This window comes from Rhea americana, unplaced genomic scaffold (assembly GCF_003343005.1).
Source record: "Rhea americana isolate MKP2758 unplaced genomic scaffold, rheAme1 scaffold_22, whole genome shotgun sequence".
NCBI classification, from domain to species: domain Eukaryota; kingdom Metazoa; phylum Chordata; class Aves; order Rheiformes; family Rheidae; genus Rhea; species Rhea americana.
Window position 1 is genome coordinate 3,169,166 of NW_028186329.1, and position 18,595 is coordinate 3,187,760.

Genomic DNA, 18,595 nt, shown 5'->3' on the forward strand with positions numbered 1-18,595 from the left:
CGTACTCGCACTCTAATCTAAGTGTCCCTGTATAAATACACCCTCAGTCTTCCCTGGATCCTGTGGCATGGCCGCGAGTTGCACTTAAATGCTAGCATAAGAAATGCTTTAGAAAAACCTTGGGGCTGATCCTGCAGCTGGATCTGCTGGAGGAGGCAGTACCGAAGCAGACATGCCTCTTTTCAAAAGAGGGACTTGAAAGCACAGTTCAAAATGGGATGTCTGCATAATGCATTCGTCCAAAGAGCACCGTGTTTTCTCAAACTCCAAGCTTTTGTTTAGACAAAAGAGTGCATAAGCACATTACAAAGAATAGCATCTGCTGCTGCAGCGTACCTAGGTGTTAGGATGAGCTGGGTGGTTGTGCTTGCACTTCGCTAACAGCATACTTGTAGGGTAACTCAAACAGGARGAAAACTTCTATCATCTATTTTGCCGTATCCCAGAGCTTGATGCTGCCACTCAAGGTGAGATGGAGGCAACGTGCCGGTACATAACTGAGGCAGAAAAACGGGCCCTGGCAACCTCAGTACTCCCGGGTGGGTGAGTTGCTGCTTGAGGCAGGCAGGCTGCAGGGCCCACTGCAGGACTTGCAGCTGGTAAAAGGGCCAGCTGCAAGGAGAGACACTGCAAAACCATTCAARTGCTGTGGGCAAGAGGTCCCACAGGACAGCTGGGGAGTGATGCCACCAACCCCACAGGCAGCACGCTCCTGCTCCATGCTGCCTGGYTCTCTCCAAGCAGCTGCAGTAGCCTGCTTCTGGCAGAGGCACAAAAGGTCGCTTTAGCCAGCATTTGGCTCATGTCTTCCTCCTCTGGTCCTAGAATCACCCCCAAACCCTTATGTCCTCACTGTCCCAAGACTCAGAGAGAAGGGCTAACAAGTAGCTGGTCCCCTACTCTCATCTCTCCCCCTTGCTCACGCCAAAACTAAAATGTGGAAAGGGGCAAGCCACTCTTACACTTGAGACACCAGGTAGCCCATGGAGCACATCACTCCATGTGTTATAAAATACCCTTCGGTATGTTTTTACCAGTATAATGTATCTCTTCAGAGGCTGCATTTCCTAAGCCTACTGATACTGTAGTAACGTTATCCCAGATTCTTTCTACMGGTTACTCACTGAAACAATATACCCTTTCTTTCTCAGAAAAATGGGGCACAGGAATAGCTACCAGTCTTTTCTGTTACTAGATACTGTAGAGTTATATATATCAGATGTCTCATTAACCAAATAGCTTGTTTTTGTGATAGAGACACACTTTCAGTATGCTTCAGTGCTCCACGTATTGCTTTTGTGCAAGGAGCTTAGGAATAAACAACAGTTAGAGAGGCACAGGSACAAGCAGCTGTCGTCACCCACGCAGTTAAGAAGTCCTCGATACATAATTTAACATGATGTGAGATATTTTGCTTCTCTGATCTTATTCCAGTTCAGTGAATGGCACTCACGTGGGACGTTTTCACTACCGTAATTTCTTTGGTAAGTAGTGACTGCAGTGAGAAAGCAGAGCTTGCTCAGCTTGGGACGGTGGGCTCTATAGARGTGTGTCTCACATCGCCCAAGCTGCTCACGTAATCGTTTTGAGGACTCCACTTCAGTCTTGAGCTAAGCAACGGAGGCACTCCTGYGTCAAGGAAGATTATACCACAATATCAGTGTGAATCTCTAAATGATAACCAGAGCCAAGCAGCAAACATACCTTTGACCTTACCATTCGGTAATAACAGGCCATTTGAAAAAGCTGAGGAATTTACAGCCCTTTCTGCTCCACGATACAGAAGACAACAGCTCCTCATGGAGCAGTTTACCACACTAAAAACCTTTCAGCCTGGGGCAGGTCTGCACCTAAATCTTGTTGCAGGTTTGTTATGTTCGTGTTAAACGACTCACACCACCGGTCTCCCAAACCACAGGAGACCACGGTCCCCCATGGCGCGCACGTCACATGACTATTCCGAAGTGGCTGCACTTTTGCCTTGTGCTCTTTGGCCATGAAATCACACTGCTATTTCAAATTAAGTGCTCTGAATTTCTAAAAATGCTGYCTCATGATTTTTTGCTCCAGCGGTGTGTTTTGTTTTGCTTCTTTCTGCTATACGTGGGGTTTCTGACCAGCCTGGCGTGGAATTCTGGGGCTTGGGATTGAAAAGGAAAGTTTCCCCTTCTTTCACCTTCTTATCTCTCGTATTTATCAAGTTGATCAACACCACAATCACAGCTCACAAGGAAGTGCTGTGGTTCTCATTRCAACATGCCATATATATAAAGAGATGTAAATACAGCTCATATGAGTCAGCCAAGGCAAGACGGATACTGGAGGAGGAGGAGAAAGAGAGGGTTCCTTTGTGCTCTTTTCTTGGAGCAGCTTTATTGCAGAGTAAGCTCTGCCAGCACTGATGTTCYTCCAGGTGTGGTGGCTGTCAGTGACAGGTAAACAGGACGGTGTCACAGCTCACTTTGACATTGATTTTACAGCTTCAGCAACGGCATACTTATATGGCAGCTCTGTTTGGGATGACCAYGAGCCCTCTCCATCATGAGCCCTGCAGAAAAGAGTATTTTTGCAGAATACTGCAAGACTTGACAGAGCCTCKTGGGCACTTTGGTAACATTAACACAGGCTGTCTCCATAGATCCAAAATAGTTAGGAATTCAGGACTACTCTCAGCAAGAGCTATCGATTCCTGTAGTTGTTCTGGAGGATCCAGTTTACCTTCCCTTGGACGGGAGAAAGTCTGTGCCAGGCTTTATCTCGAGTAGCTGCAGAATGACAGTGGAATGTGCCTTTGGAAGGCTGCAGACAGATGGAAACGCTTCGTCTTGGATGGTGGCCGAGGAACTTTCACCCCTCTTGGTAACCATTCGCTGTGTTTTACAAAACCTCTGCAAGGTGTAACAGAAATAGCCAAGAACTCCTCACCTGTTCCACATAAATAGCCAAAATATATTTGCTTTTCATGATTTTTCTCCCTTTGTTTCATCTCTGAGGTCAGTTCTTTTCTATRAAACCTGCCTCAAACTGCATTCAAAATTTTGATTGGCATCAAATTATCAATCTCAAAAAAATTATATCAAAATTAAATAGTAGAATGATTCAGTTTGTTTTATGTCACTTAGTCTTGAAGCAGTTCTCCAAACAACAAATATCTCAGGTCAGATTATTCGATGATCCAAACTGATTTGTACAAATGTATTCCAGCGGAAAATCCAGCCCAGTATTGTAATCCYGAAGTGTCGTGTGACACAGTGCTCTGTCCTGGCACATTGATACGGAAATTCAATTGTAAATAAAATTTGTATTTCCTGACCTGTGAAATATGTTGATTCTTCACCGACAGCTCTAGATTTGCTACTCGATCTCCTTCTCTAGCTTGGTCTCTGCTTCTGAAATAAATCTGAGTAGTGAAGCCTGATGCTATTTTCCTTCTACTCTCCTAGGAGTCTAAGATATTTTCTTGTTTCCATTTTATAGASTGAATTCACTCAAGCACATGCCTTTTATACCAGTCTAGCATCTTGCCCAGGGGGCTTCTCCACCATACATATGTACACCATGCTTAAAATTGTTGGCCATCRTTACATGAGGAAATCTACTTAAAGATGTTTGAAAACCATTACAAGTGSCAATATAAAAAGGGCCAGTAAAGTTAACTGAGTACTGAGGAGAGGGGGGGGCTTCCATTTTACAGTGTTCATAGGAAAATGKATCTGTATAGATGTACTTCCACCTCACAGGACTCAAATGTTATTGACAGTATCAATGCTGCAGCAAGAGAGATGGCAAGAAAGATTAYCCTATAATAATAGGTAGTGGAAAACTATGCCAGTATGACCTACCTCTGTACTAAATTGTACATTTGAACAAACATTTGAAATCATGGAAAAACCTTTATGCATATCCAAGCACACRTGTCTGATAAGAATTGCGATCTGCATCTATTCTCATAGCAGCATTCAGGTCTAGATCCAATTCAAGCATTATTAAAGAGAGTTGGTGTAAATASTTTATGAATTTCATGTAAACAGCTTCCYACCATAGGGATTGCTATTGATGAGAACTGTCACCRGCTGAAAAACGTTCAGCCATGAAAYAGATGCGTCCTTCCGATGACTAGAAAGCCTTTACAAGCAGCATAAATGTGATGTGACGAAACTAAATTTCAAACCTGCCTGCAACAAAACCCATTCCCAGTTGTTCTTTGAGGCATGACAGCAGGATGTTATATTTTTTCCATTTCCATCCATGGTGTCCTGGGGAGGAAGAAGGAAGATGATGAGCTGGAGTCTCAGTGCACAGTCAGCGTGCAGACAGGGAGCTGCCTCTTTCTGCATCTGCTCCACCCACAGATATCCAGGGCAGGGCACCTATCTCCTGCCCCTTCTCTCTGCCGCTCCTGTTAACAAACTCTGCTTTGGGTTCAGGCTTAGTTTGCGAGTCCCTGGAATCCCYGGATCTCCCTCTGTAAGGCAGCGGTCTGCTCACACCCTCACTTTGTGTTGGAGAATTTGATTTTACATCATCAGTGCTCCATCAGAACAGATCCTCTGCGTCTCTGGTCTTCCTTAGTGTCTAAAGACACRTGGTAAAATAAAAGGGGGAATTTCAAATCTACCGACATTTTGTTTGACTTTGTTCACAAAGGGCAGCTGTGTCTTGTGTTCAGACCTCTGACACCAGAGGTATCTACCTCGAGGCTTTTTGCCTTTCTCCACCGACACACCTCCATCCAAGTACTACAAACATCTCCAAGCACTACCTAAAAAGGCACCAACACACAAAAGAGTGAAAATTACATCCGTCCTATATAGAAACATATCTTTCTGTATGATTTCCTCTTAGACTGTCTCATATGACACATGCYTCTGGGAGCAAGTTCGTTTAAGAAATATGGGTTAATTAGGAGAGACTACTATTAATATTTAATATATTGAGTATGTTGTTATATATTTATAAGGAATCAGTCAAAGTATGTAATGATGCCTACCATGAATATGTAACATAGTGGCCATTTTTTGCTATGAATACAGTTCATCATAGTTGACAATGTAAAGAGAATTTAATGTTTCTAGAGTTTTAAGAAATATTAATTGAGTAAAATATGGCAGATATTCTATTAATTTACTTGAAAGAATTTATACAACAAAGAAATCAGACAAGTGGAAATTAGGGAAAGATGAATGCGACTGAGATCTGCACGCAACTGCAGTGATACATATTTTAGTGATTTATGTGTTCAAGTAACAGAAGAGACAGTGAAGGCTCTGAAGAAGAATGGATAGGCCTTAAAGCTTTTCAGGCTCAGCTGGCCTTTAAAGAGTATTACATCTCTCTACAAAGTTTGCTTAATTTACGTGTTTGAGGTTTAAAAGGAGCAGCTGGGCTCCTACATTTGTCTTTAAGCTCAACCACACCAGGACTAGGTTTGAGTTAACTTTCATTTTTCAAAATGGTATGTCCTGTGTTTGTTCAACTAAATTCTTTGTATGTATTTACCAGCCAGTTAATACAGTCTTTAATCCCCATTGAAAGCAGATTAAATTCACTGGGGATTGAATTTGCACAACACAATGTCTGTGTAGACCCTATTATACTTGCACTAGTCAGACAACTACCATCCTTCCCTGCTGTGCACACCAGAATTAGCACTGCTGTTTACCTGCGTGTCTTCCACTGCAGTTCCCCTGACCAGATCCTACAAACCAGTTTTAAAACTAATATCCAGCTGGGATGAGTACTTACACAGACGTCACCCTGTTGGAGAAGCATCCCGTAGCACTGTAACACGGTCAGCAGAGCAGCGGTACAGCAAGTTGGGCAGGCAACCCTCAGCCCAGGGGGACTCTCTGTCCCCCCTCTGAGGGCTGACAAAGGTGCTGATGACCCCTCAGAGGCCTACTGGGATAAACAAATTCAGCACCTGTATATAAAGGGATGTACAGTACTGAACAAAAGGCCAAAAACATCACTCATGGAATGTCATCTAAAGTCACAGCAAAGCACGTYGTTCCTGCAAACAAAATTAGCAAAAAGCCAAGGGCAAAATGCAGCAGTTCACCTGCTAGCTGTTTGCACGAGGAACCAAAAGGGCCTGTGACAATCCYCCAGGCCCCAGCATGGGATGGATGCTGAGGCCGGCCAGGGCAGGAGGKAGAGAGGTCTGTTTGGAGCCAAATTGACCAAAGCATGGCTGGTTCCCCTACATGTGCCTCAACGCACAAGGARGGCGCCACAACACACACAGCCAGCTGTTGGGTATACTGCAAGAGAACAGTCCYACGAGCACTCAGCGACCCTTTGGGACATCATCCTTGTCCCGCACATGCCACAGTGCAGAGTGAGGTTGGACACACCTTGCTACAGGGGCCTGGCAACCGCAGAAAGATAATTATTGATCAGGCAAAAGGCAGAAGTACAGCTTCTGATGACAGCACTCTTGGCCCTAACACTAGCAGACAAGCACTTCAAACATCACTCTGTAGTTTCTAGGCTTCGTTAATCAGAAGTTTTCAAYGAAACTTTCATTTTATTCCTTTGACTTCTACATGTCTCTTGACAACTTCAGCAATTCTCCCTGGCGTGCTTGCAAAAGCCTTGATGCAGCAGCCTAACTGAGCGGAATGGATTTCCCTTTGATTCAGCTATAACTCACGAACTTCACGGAGTCATGCTCGCTTTGCCCATCTGTGAAGGACAGGAAAGTCAAATGCATGTTGCTCTGCCAAGGGTAGCTCCTTTCAGAGTCCTTCCTGAACCACCTACCAAACAGGGATTTCAAACTGGTTAAAGTCAAGACACACCCTTCTTCTGCTAGCTAGAAATAGAGTGTTATTTATACCTTTTTCTTTTTTTCCCTCCTGCCTTCCTACCCTTTACCTACTCTTTTCAGATAGAGCTGGTGTGAGTGAAATGTTTGCAAAAAGGACATTTTGGTCTCATTTGATTTTATTTATGTTTTATCATGATTAAATTGTCATCAGGAATAATCGGCTCCTGACGTCAGTAAATTGGCAAAAGTGTCTAGCCTAGAGCTGTCTCAGCCTCTTAGTGGGCTCTTTGCACCTAGATAAAGCACCTCTGAAGTGCTTGAATCTCCCTCTGCGACTGCTTGTAGTGTACAGACCCTCACCAGTCACTGACATAAGAACATTTATTTTTGAAAGGAAGAAAAATCACCCTTTCTTTACCTTCCTGTTTGCTGCAAATCTGGCTAGCCTCGAAAAGCAGCACAAAGCTCAGCTTGTTCTGATGGCAAAGCTGGCCCACGGGTAGCTGGAGGAGGCTGGCTAACCGGAAGGGGACGAGAGGGACACCCCGTCCAGACTGGCTATCAGATCAACAGCTGCTGCAGAATTTAGTTTCCTTTTTTAGAATGGAGCTCGTGGGAACTGTTGCTCTTCATAGCTTGCAGAGTCTTTGGCTCAAAAAACAGCCCTCCCTGGAGACCATACACTACAGGCATCTCAAATGCCAGTCTGTGTGCTTGTTCCGGCTTCTGCCACAGCCAAAAGCAGACTGCTTTCCTTTGCTTTGTGTAGGGAATCCTGAAACCTACCCATGACTTGAAGTCATGAGAGGTGAAAGAAAGCCTGTAATAGTCACCCAGGAACATGAGCAGAAATGTCTAAAAGCTCAGCTCCTGTGACACACAGGCCCCTGCAAGCATGCCGTGGGCTCTGGTGCCTGCATGGACACTGTGCTCCTGGGCCACCGAGCCCCAGAGCACGCCAGCAGGGCTTWCAGGGATGGGAAGAGGTGGCTTTCCCACTGCTGGCTGCTGATCCCCTCATCCCTGAATACCCCTTGCTGGGGAAGGGTGTCCATCTCAGGCAAACAGGATGCAACATATGCCACTGTGGTTCCCTCATAATTGGGGTTAATAATAACTGTGAGAAGCCCGTGGCAGCAAAGGGAAGGGACATCACATGGCCTATGGCCAGAGAAGCTCACCTCATTAGTAAGGTTTACACCTTTTCTTTAGATGTCTACGTTTGCTGTCCCCAGTAGCTCCTGAATTYGCAGAAGGAAGGCGTTTGAAGCTGGAATTTATTTACACTGAAAACAAAAGTTAAGGCACAGAGTCATCAGGGAAGTTTGGTGGTTGCAGCAGTTTCTATGAGCTGCTGAGGAACTTATCCATAGCARCTGGAAAGCAACTGAGAGCATGCATTCTTTCTGGCCATAAACAGAGAGTTATATATAGATTTTTTTTATATATATATACACATATATACATATATATATGTATGCATATAAATAAAATACATATATACATACATATACACACGCACACACATACATGCAAATATATACATACATATCTAGAAAAGCCCTATGACTGCATTGGAAAGCCTCATCCAGACACAGCTCCAGCAGAACCCTCTCCTTGGCCTCACCGGAGAGCAGCATATTTGAGAGGCTATTTCAGAAGGATGCTGGGCAGCCCGCACAGCCTAGGGACAACTGATCTGCACAATACAAAAATACAGACAGGAGTGCAAACAGAAGTTTGCACTTCTGTTTTGCTCTTAAGTTTTATTTATAGAAGCAACTCCCAGTTCCCATCTACATGCCTTGCAGTTCAGGCCGATGTTAAACAGTTCAGCCAGTGAAAACAGACCTCAATATAAAGTACTTAGAGGCTGAGGCAGAACAAAACACCCACTCAAAAACTGATGTTGAGGTAGGATTACGGAGCTGTAGAAAATAGGCCAGCAGGGTCCTTAAGAGATCAGTGAGCCACCAAACCACCCCAAGGCTGGATAAGCTGTCCCTGTGTCATTTCCGAGTTGTTAGTCTAACCTGATGGAAAGAATGCCACCACTGAAAACTCCACAGCCTCCCCGGGCAGAAGGTCTATATAGATGCACTCCACAAGGAGTTTGAAATTTAAGGATATTTTAATGGTACAACAAGCAATACAAAGGTTGGGTCCAAGCTTAAAACGTAATTTTAGAAAATAGTTTTTTTTTTTTTTTTTTTAAGAGATGGTTATAATTTAAAGAAAGTTGTCAAATGAAAGTTCCTTGGAGAGTATCACACCAGATAAATATAGCACTGTGCTTGGAAAAAAATTTAGATTATGCAATTTCAATAGGATTCTAGCATTTTTTAGCTTTCTAGGCAGCATAAGCACCACTGTTATCTCCACAASCACTTAGGACTGGTGAAGAACAACAAAATGCTCTGCATTTACTTCTATTCTGAAATTTCACGTCAAATTGTCTTTTAGTGGATTCTCCATAAAATGACAAGGTGGGTTCCTCCTCCCCCAGGATAAGGGGTAGCCTCTCTAGTGCATGTAGCAAAGTGGCTACAGGGAGGAAGATCTGGATGAAAATCCGCTGATGGCTCTTGCAAAAACAGCTTCCTTAAGGCCTCCTGGCTATCTCACAGGAGTGTTTCAACTCAGGACTGCTAGAACACAACGCGGTTTTAACCAAGGCACAGGGAAGCCTCAGGTCCTCGTGTAAGAGTTTGCTTATCATCACTGTTACAGGTTAACGTGGAGGCCACCTTCACGCAYGTACACGACTAAAACTGCCAAACACACGCTTCCATATGCATCTCTTCCTCCTTTTATTTGTGAATTTAACATAAACAATCATATTTGGCAAATTGAAAGCTCTTTCCTTACCACAGACATTTTCCCTCCCATGCATATTTTGAAATTCTCAAAAAGAGAAGTTGCAAATTGTCTCCACACAGATTTTCTTTTCCTTGGTGAGCTTCCCCTTTTTATTTGAGACAGAACTTGTTCATTCCTCAGAATCCTGTTCATTCCCAACAGGCAATTACCACTTTTGAACAGCCCTGTCTGCAAGTACAGAGTCTGTACTTACATATACATTTTAAAGGATGTTTTTACACTGTAGTTATCAAATAAGGCTTTTTACCAATGTCTCAAAAGCAAAGCAGTAGTATGGGATTTTGCTACCATCGGCTTGGAGGTCTTCACTTACTATGCCCTGAGAATATGCTCTGTGGGCAGTTCTTCACACAGAACATGAGACTGGTTTGCAAAAACGCTACAGCTCAGCAGAAATAAAGCAAGAGTTCTGCCTGCTTCCCATTCCTTGATTTTTATTAAATTAAGAAGCTAATCAAGCAAATAAAGACCAGGAAGACAAAAGCTTTAAAATGGTGGGCTGAAAAGTATAGTTCTAGGACACAGGGWAACAACTCAATCGAGTGATTTTAAAATTATTTAGTACAGAGATAGGACACCCTCTTCTGAGTCATCCAATGCTTGTCTGAATTCAGAACTGATCAGACGGCACCGACTTGCAACAGCAAAGCAAGAAATTTTCTTAACAACCACAGGATCTAACATCAACCTAAATAGACCAAGATTCTCATTCAAGTGATGAATTTCAGAGATACTTTGTATTTTAGTTGCAGCAATAACATCTACTTACCTGAGTGTCTCCCTCCTCCTCACATCCCGACAGCGTGTATTTTACCTCAGCAGKGGCACCAACAGCAGTTCCTCCGAGGTGCGAGGAGATGAGCTCCCCGCAGAAGCACTTTGACTTCAGAAATCCTTGCTTCTTCTCTTCCACACAAAGTAATCCCAAACAGAACGGCTAAGGACTCGCTGCAAAGACAAAATGTATTTTTCTAGGAACACTACAGTTTCTACGGGATAACTCATTTTTGATACTGGCTGGCATTGAGAACAGCTTATTTGGCATAGCTTCTTCTATTCCTCTTAAGTTGTCTTTTAATTTGTTACAGGGAATTAGTACATGAAGCAAGGCAAACCTTTATTACGTGTTTCAACATTCAYAATATTTAGATGTTTCTTCAACATCTAATTTACTTGTTAGCTTGCTCAATCATAGCTGATGATTGTCCCATCAAAGAACAAAATTTCTCAAGATGAAGAGTCCATATACAAATACAAATATATTTAGCAACAGCCTTCCAAAATTGTGTAATCACATCTGCCAGTAGCTATGAACAAATCCAGAAATTAAAGCTGCTGTAAAAGCCTTAATGATGATGTTTGGAAGCTCAATCCTCACATCCTATTGAGCGTATGCATTTAACTTCCTTAGTCTAAAGACGACAGTTCAAAGCTGCTTTTCTGGAACAGGAAGCTGAATGAGAGCCATGGTTTGTAAGCCTTTCAGATAAGATGGGGCACGCAGCTGGCATACATTTGTCAGCTGGAGCCAACATCAGCAATTTTCAAGTGCTGCTGAAGATTAAATAAGGTATTAATTTTATAAACGCATCTTAACAAGGAGGAAGAATTAGGGAGCAGGGCTGTTGTATGACACTACTACTGAAACACCCAAAAGCTGCAGTAGTGGCTGTTCTGCATACTGCAAGCCTTCATAGCCAAGACATTTTATATCCTCAAATACAGAGTAAAGCTATTTCATTTGTTAATTACTTACTGAGAACTCAAGCTCTGTGAGGTAAAGCTACAGTTAACACAAAATTATCACAGGGGGACAATAATATCATGGTTTGTTTTTTGCAGCTACATTTAAACTTTACAGATCACATTTAAGTTTTAGCTGGCTTTGAATATTATAGTTTTAAAAGTTATTTTAGCTTCTAGACTCCACTTCTCTTTTTATCTGTGAATTTTTTAATCCATCAATTTATCATTTTGCTAGTTAGAAGACATAACCCCCAAAATGGAAGAAGCAACGCAGTCCAGCATTAACCACAGAGCAGGTCAGAATCTAAATGGCTGCTGCACGGGAACASTCAATGGTCATATTCACTAGCTCATGCGTGTAGAGTCGGTTATCAGCACAAAGAGAGATTCTAGTCAACTTAAAAAAGATTAAAGATTTCATATCTATCAAAGTAATTAGATTCTCAATGAGGGGTGAAGGTATAATCAGTTTGCTGACTTCAGAACAAACTATAGGAGTTAACTGGAAACAAATATGCTTCCTGCAGCCTTTAGAAAAGGTTAAGTTGCTGTCAACATTCAGTCTGAAAAAATGCTGTTATTAGCTGAGAAGAAAAAGTTGGAGTAGAAATGGGAGTTGAGGGATGTGAAATGGAAGATCTTTTTTTAACAAGCCAACRTAGTTTACAGATAAAGAAAACAAAGAAAAAAATATTAGCTGCTTTTCTAAGCAAAATACTGTTAAATTATTTGCCATAAGAGATGAACTCATTTTTTGCAGAGTGTGACTTTTCAGTGCTGTCCTATTGCTTCTGCTCCTCTAACCTGGTATTGCTTACAGATGAGATTCTGCTCCCAGATGGTGAAACAGTGGAGCTATAGTTTTGGATTTGCAACTAACCACATATTTGTCTTAAGATAATGAAATATATCACTCCTCAGGAAGGCAGGTAAGAAAGTATCTATTATTCGGCTGTCTTCCAGCAGTGCCCTTGAGCAGCTTGCTTTTAGCAGAACACAGTTCTTCTGAAATTCATGGCTACCTCCTCCAGCTGGGGACATCTACTAAATGCTAAAAGCCCAGTAAAAGCTTCTCCAGSAAGGTAGTGGTTGTGCGTAGGGAAAGATAGCTCCACTTSCATCTTATCTTCACTGTAACTCCACCATGTTCCAAAACTACGCCCCACTCTATCATGGGTCAACTTTCCATGTCAAGGACAAGCATATCATCTTGCTACTGTGCTATTTTGAGCCATTTTTTTCCCCAAGCTGTTTCTTTGATTGTTTCTCAACTAGACAGACATTGTATCCACAGCCTGGCTGTCTCATATTCAGGGAAGCCACCTCCACTGTTGCTGACAGATGTCCTGTTGAGCTCCYCCAGGTGTGGACTCCCAAAAGAACTGCCATAGCGCCCAGATGTTCAGGGTGCAACCTACAGCTTGACAGGACCTCTTTCAGGCAATTCTACCATCCCTTTCTATCTGCACATACATTTCAGGTCATTTCCTCAGGATGGGAAGAATAAAAGCTATCTCCATACTTGATTCTTTTTGTTTCATTCTCTAATGCTTCTTGAGCCAGGACCTCCCCCTTGCTCTTGTTGCCTCTATGCTATACACTTACCCTAGAAAACTCAAGTTGTTTCCTATACTCTTACTATACTCCTACTCTTTCAAAAGTTTGTGCTGAATATCTCAATGCCATACACTAATACTCTACCCTCTCATTAATAACCCATGAAGAGACTATTTCCGATCACTGTCTGGCTAATGATCCACTGCACYGATGTAGAAGCTACTAATTAGAATTAGGCAATTCATTTAGTAAGGCCACAGAACTTTAACAGTACAGTATATTGAATAAAATAGTTTTATTTTTTTTTCAACAAAGTTTATGGGATTTGGAAGTAGACAACAAAAGGCAATTTTTAACTGAGACTAAGTATGGGAGATTCTCTACCCAAAAATGTGTCAAACATTAAGGTCATAAAGAACCCCAACATCCTGTGCTATACTGTATGATATGTAAACAGATTTTGAAAATACTTTCCCATTATATATTTTGACACTGTATGCAGAAATTTAAAAAAATAAAATAAAAATGATGTTTAATTGCCTCAAGGGATTTCTCAGAAGTAAAGCCATTTGAAGAGCCATTTACAGTCTGCGATGACGAACTTCTACATAACCACATTATTTCCTTTTCCCCCAATGCAGAATAACCGGCTGAAGGCAATTCCCTACCAAAGTGATGCCAGCAACACAGATCTGATTGTATGACTCCAGCACTTAAAAGAGCACATTGGTTATACATGGCTTTTAACCTTGGGCTACAGTTATGCTACCAGAACTAAATTCAAGTCTAAATCAGTCATGTAAAGACATGTGTGTCATCTGAACACTGTTTAGAGTCCTTGTTTTCCAGATCTGATGGAGATGGTGAAGGCGCTCTGAGGTTCTTGTGCTTACATTCAGGGCAGGATGAACTTTGCAAATACCAGTTTCTCCCATTAACGACAAGCCACAGATCCCAAAGTAGGCATGTAACGCATCTGAAAGTGGGACAGAAAAGGAAAAAGAAAATTACATCTCTGTCAGGCTGTAACAGCCAACTGTTTCTGGATTCCAAGATCCCTAAATAATTACAATCAAGGAAAACAAAGAAGTGCTACATTTAAATGTAGGATCTGAGGCAAGAAAACAATTTCTGCCCAAGCCCTCCAGCATTCTATGATTCTATGAAATGACAGTCTGCAATCTCTAAGATAAGAGTCTGTTTTATTTTACAAAAATTCTTGTCCACTACATAATTTCAGCTGAGTGCTCAGGCCAAATAGCAAAAGAATTTGAGGACCTGGAAACACATTTCCTTCAGCAGAAGTATCTTGTTTTTTCAAACTCGAAGGAATTTTTTTGCAGATGAAAGGTCAGGTGGACAGCTGACTACTGGAACACCAACATTAGCACCAGTAGTTGCCAAACAGCAAGGTTAGAAGCTTGAAAGAAATCATTTCTTTCCCTAACTTCTCTTCTTCCAGAGAATACCCTAGGGATACAAATTCATGAGGTGGATTAATCAGCTGTAACAGACCACTGCCACCAAAAAGAAACACTCTCCTTCCCCCATCCCCACTGCTCCAGCTGTCTATCTCATACCAGCGCTAGAGCTTGCTGAACACACTCTGTAACCCAAAGCAATTCAATGGAAGAAAACCCACCCAAGCATGAAAAGTTTGATATCTTTCCAATATTTTAGTGAATTAGAATTGTTTGCAGATGGGTTATATATATATATATATATATATATATATATATATATATATATATACACACACTAAAGCAAGTGCGAAAAGGCAAAGGACTATGCAGCTGCACTTGGGAAAGCTGGTAGGACAAGGAGGGATCCTGCCTCCTCTGCAACAGCAAGCCACTAGACTGGGTTACCTGCCCATGAAATCACAGCCTAAAAATGGAAAGACGTGACCTTACTGCATCTCTTACACATTCTCAACACTTGGTGAACTTTTGATAACATCACTAATTTTACATCTGACTAAAATATTATTACAAGAGGGTATATCTGACTAGAGTCTCTAGCCAAATATCCTTCCTGAAAGAAGATTTTTGCTTATCAGCACTAACATGCAGACAAAAGCATGCTCACCAGATGCAGTTCCTAATGAACATACAGGCAGTATGTCAGGCAAAGAGAGCTCAACTTCAGAAAGTACAGTATATTAATCCCTATGGAAAACTGCAATGATATTCACTAAAACCCATAAACAAACCTAATTATCATGAAGTCCTACARCTGTGTAAATCCATACCAACTTAATATGCATCCAGGTTCTAATCAAACGTACCTATGCAGCCTGTGTACGCTTCTGTTTCAAGCTATAAGAGASACAAGGCTTTCCAAGGCTGAAAAGCATGAGTCCAAACGTTTTGTTTCATGAGCAACACACAAAAACAAGACAGCATGAACCTTGCAACTATTGAGTAGCTCTCTTAAAAGTACAAATGCAAAATGCATTTATACTTTGACTAGAGCAAATCTCACTTCAGAGTGTTTTAGTAATCACGCACACTCATTTTCATCCTCTCACTCTYTTGTTTTAACATGCTAAATCTTTTATTTTCTTTTGCATCATTTGCAATTCACACACACTTCCAATTCTTTTACACTGCATATCATTTTAAAGGTATTGAGTGAGATGCATCAGAGCTGTGTCATGATCTGCTGAGTGCATAGCAGCACATTTAGTAGTTTTAAAAAAGTTCATTTAAATCTCATTGTGATTTATGTTCAAGTTTATAAAAAAAAATGAATGACTTCAGTATGTATTCTAACAAAAAAACAGTTCTTTAAAACCCTAATACTTGGGGTTTTAATATTTGTAGTAAGTCACATTAACATAAGATGGCAAATCTAAGAGTTCAAGATTAAAGTTCTGGAAATTTAAAAAGTTCCTTTTTATCTACCACATATTGACATTGTTAGATGAGTATATCAGTGACTTGCAAATGAAGAACAAAACAAATTAAGTAGGTGCTGTGCTCTGTTTTGAAGTAGAAATTTACCTAATGAGATGGTGTCCCTGCCCCCTTTATAAAACAGTAGTAAGACTACTACGATGATCATAGAATCATAGAGTCAGTAAGGTTCGAAGGGACCTCAGGAGATCATCTAGTCCAACCTCCCTGCTCAGCAGGGATACTGAAAAGTTTTGTCAGATTAAAAAACGCATAATATGAAAGGCCCAAAAGAAGACACAAGAAAACACTACTGTGAAAGTTGCTGAACATTGGAACAGGTTGCCCAGAGAGGCTGTGGAGTTTCTATCCTTGCTCATAATTTTAGGGAATTATTAGCATTTAAGAGACGCTTGACTTTTCAGATTGATTTTCAAAGGCAAGGAACAATTTTCTAAGCTCACTGCTCAACACACACACTAGTCCAAACACTATACTAAATCAAAAAACAGTTTAAAATAATGCTATTGGCCTCCAGAACCAACAGTGTATTAATRTCTGATAGCATGGGAACATCAGGACTACAAAATAGTATTTCCCTGAATCATCAGTTGTGAAAAGTTATTTGCAACTTTGGCAGTCTGTGTAATATTTAGATTACCATAAGTAATTTTCTGGTTTCCACAATTTTTCCTAGTTTTTTTCATAAACAAAGTATTTCATAGCAAAGATGGGTTGAGGATGCAAATGTAAAGAGTTTCTYTGGAACAAAATAAAAGCTACAGAAGTTCAAATTCTGAATCTACTCTAGAAAGCAGCTACAARAAAATGGTATATTCTTACTTTGCAAACTTTCCCTGGCACACACTGTCACATCTGAGTTTTGCAACAAGAACAGAGGCCACTATCCTCAGCTTTACAAAATCTAACTGCTTCAAGAAGAATGAATCCTTTCTATCACTACTCAACCTCAACAGAACTATTAGCTCATTTACAGGATGACCCATAAGAGTCTCATTACCTTCACATTCTGCATATACGCTGAAGTCAAGAGGACTATGTACATTTAACCATCAGCAGGCTTTTGAAAACAATGGAGCTGCACAGACACTTCATGTTAGTAAAGTGTGAAATCTTTATTGTGGTAGACATACAATGTTCAAGACGACAGCTTGGMTTTCAGATGCTAGACTAATTTTGTAGACAGCTCAGCTGTGCATACATGACATTGAAATGGCAGATCCATAAAAACAATTTCTATGATGCTGCACTTACAGTCTGTCTTCAGATTAGAATTGCATTCACTTTTTTACTGTTTTTCTTGAAATTGTGAACACAGACTTATGTCACCATCTGCCTGAGAAAAGAACACTGCAAAAACCCCTCACCTACCACAAAAATACAAACCGTTTTTTTTTTTTTTGGGTAAAAATCCTATGAAATTCAGCAGTACCAAAAGAAACACCAAATTAAGTTTTTCCCAGCAGATATGCGATCTGTGAAGATATGCATTCTATAAACTGTCAGGGCTAGGAAGAATTTGGCATACCAGCAAAACTTCTGTACATTTATAGAACAATAATCTAGTAAGTCCTTAGTGCTCTAGTTCAATCTGCCTGTTCTATTTCTGTGGCCAGACAYGACATTCAAGTTCAAAAATATAAGCTACTTTAACTACTCTCAAAAGAAAGCTTAAGAGACAGTAGAAGCTTGCTTTGTAGGAAACAGYAGCATTTAGACAGGAACACTATACAATTCAAAGCAAATAGCTTTGTAGCAAAGCAAATAGTAGTCTTGCCTTGCTCAAATCTTACCTCAAACGATCACAACTGTGTTAAAAGACAAGTTAAAGAACTTTTCACATGACCAGGGTTTTAGACTGCTTTTCTTTCTAATCTAAGTAAACATTTCATCAATATAAACACAAATATTTCCTCTCAGTGATACAGACTGGTCTACATAATATACAGCAAATATAGCTAGTCTTCAGGAATTCTAAGCTGATTTTTAAGTATTAGTTTTTCAGAGTGGATAGGAGTGGACGTTTGGAGAAAAGCATATCACAAACACCGTATTATGAGTGAGGGTCCACTCCGACAAATTCTGTATTTTTTCCAGAAGGGAATTCTAAACTCAACTTGCTTCAAAAGGAAATGCCAGGCTGAAATATCTCTGTGCAGAATCTGAGCCGTCTCCTCCTTTATTATGACTATATTTTTATCTTGTTTGATGAGTTTACAGACTGTTTATCTTTTCTGTACAAAACGCTACTGAGCAAAACTATTGGCACAAGGTTTGTTTTTATATTTTTACTTTATCTTCTTTGAACTCTAGCATCTTTTCAAATTAACAGTATCCACTTCCAAAACGCAACCACCAATAATTAATACAACTTTCAGATATGTTATGTATAATTTCTATGTGTAACTACAATCTGTAAAAGATAACATGCAACTATCTAAATTCTGAGCTGGCTTTTTTTTTTTTTTTTTTTTTTTTTAAGTACATCAGTGACTTCTGAATATGTTCAAAGGATTCCTTTGTTCAGGAAATAAAGTGTCTGAGTAAAGTGTTTCAGAACATTTACAAAGATACTCACTGCACAGTATGTTAATTAAAATGGTTAAAAAACATATGGAAAAGCTCATCCARCTCTTAGTAGACAGTGATATTCTTAGTCTAAACAGCTTACTTGAAGGTGCCTGGGGAAAAAAAAATCTCTTTTAAACCTCTCAGATGTTTG

General features: G+C 40.7%; 1 protein-coding gene and 1 long non-coding RNA gene across 2 annotated transcripts in view; both read right to left on the reverse strand.

Moving 5' to 3' along the window:
• Positions 1–894: 894 nt before the first annotated feature.
• On the reverse strand, positions 895–8,207 carry LOC146595599 (uncharacterized). Its single transcript, XR_014895900.1, has 3 exons — positions 7,954–8,207; positions 5,746–5,923; positions 895–4,256 (listed from the first exon to the last, which is right to left on the reverse strand). It is a non-coding gene; the product is annotated as an uncharacterized LOC146595599 (long non-coding RNA).
• A 5,026-nt stretch (positions 8,208–13,233) lies between these two features.
• PGGT1B (protein geranylgeranyltransferase type I subunit beta) overlaps positions 13,234–18,595 on the reverse strand; it is a 38,633-nt gene continuing 33,271 nt past the window's right edge. The window contains 2 exon segments of the mRNA XM_085305377.1: positions 13,234–13,797; positions 13,800–13,931. Coding sequence (XP_085161503.1) covers positions 13,751–13,797; positions 13,800–13,931 — 179 coding nt within the window. The 3' untranslated portion in view covers positions 13,234–13,750.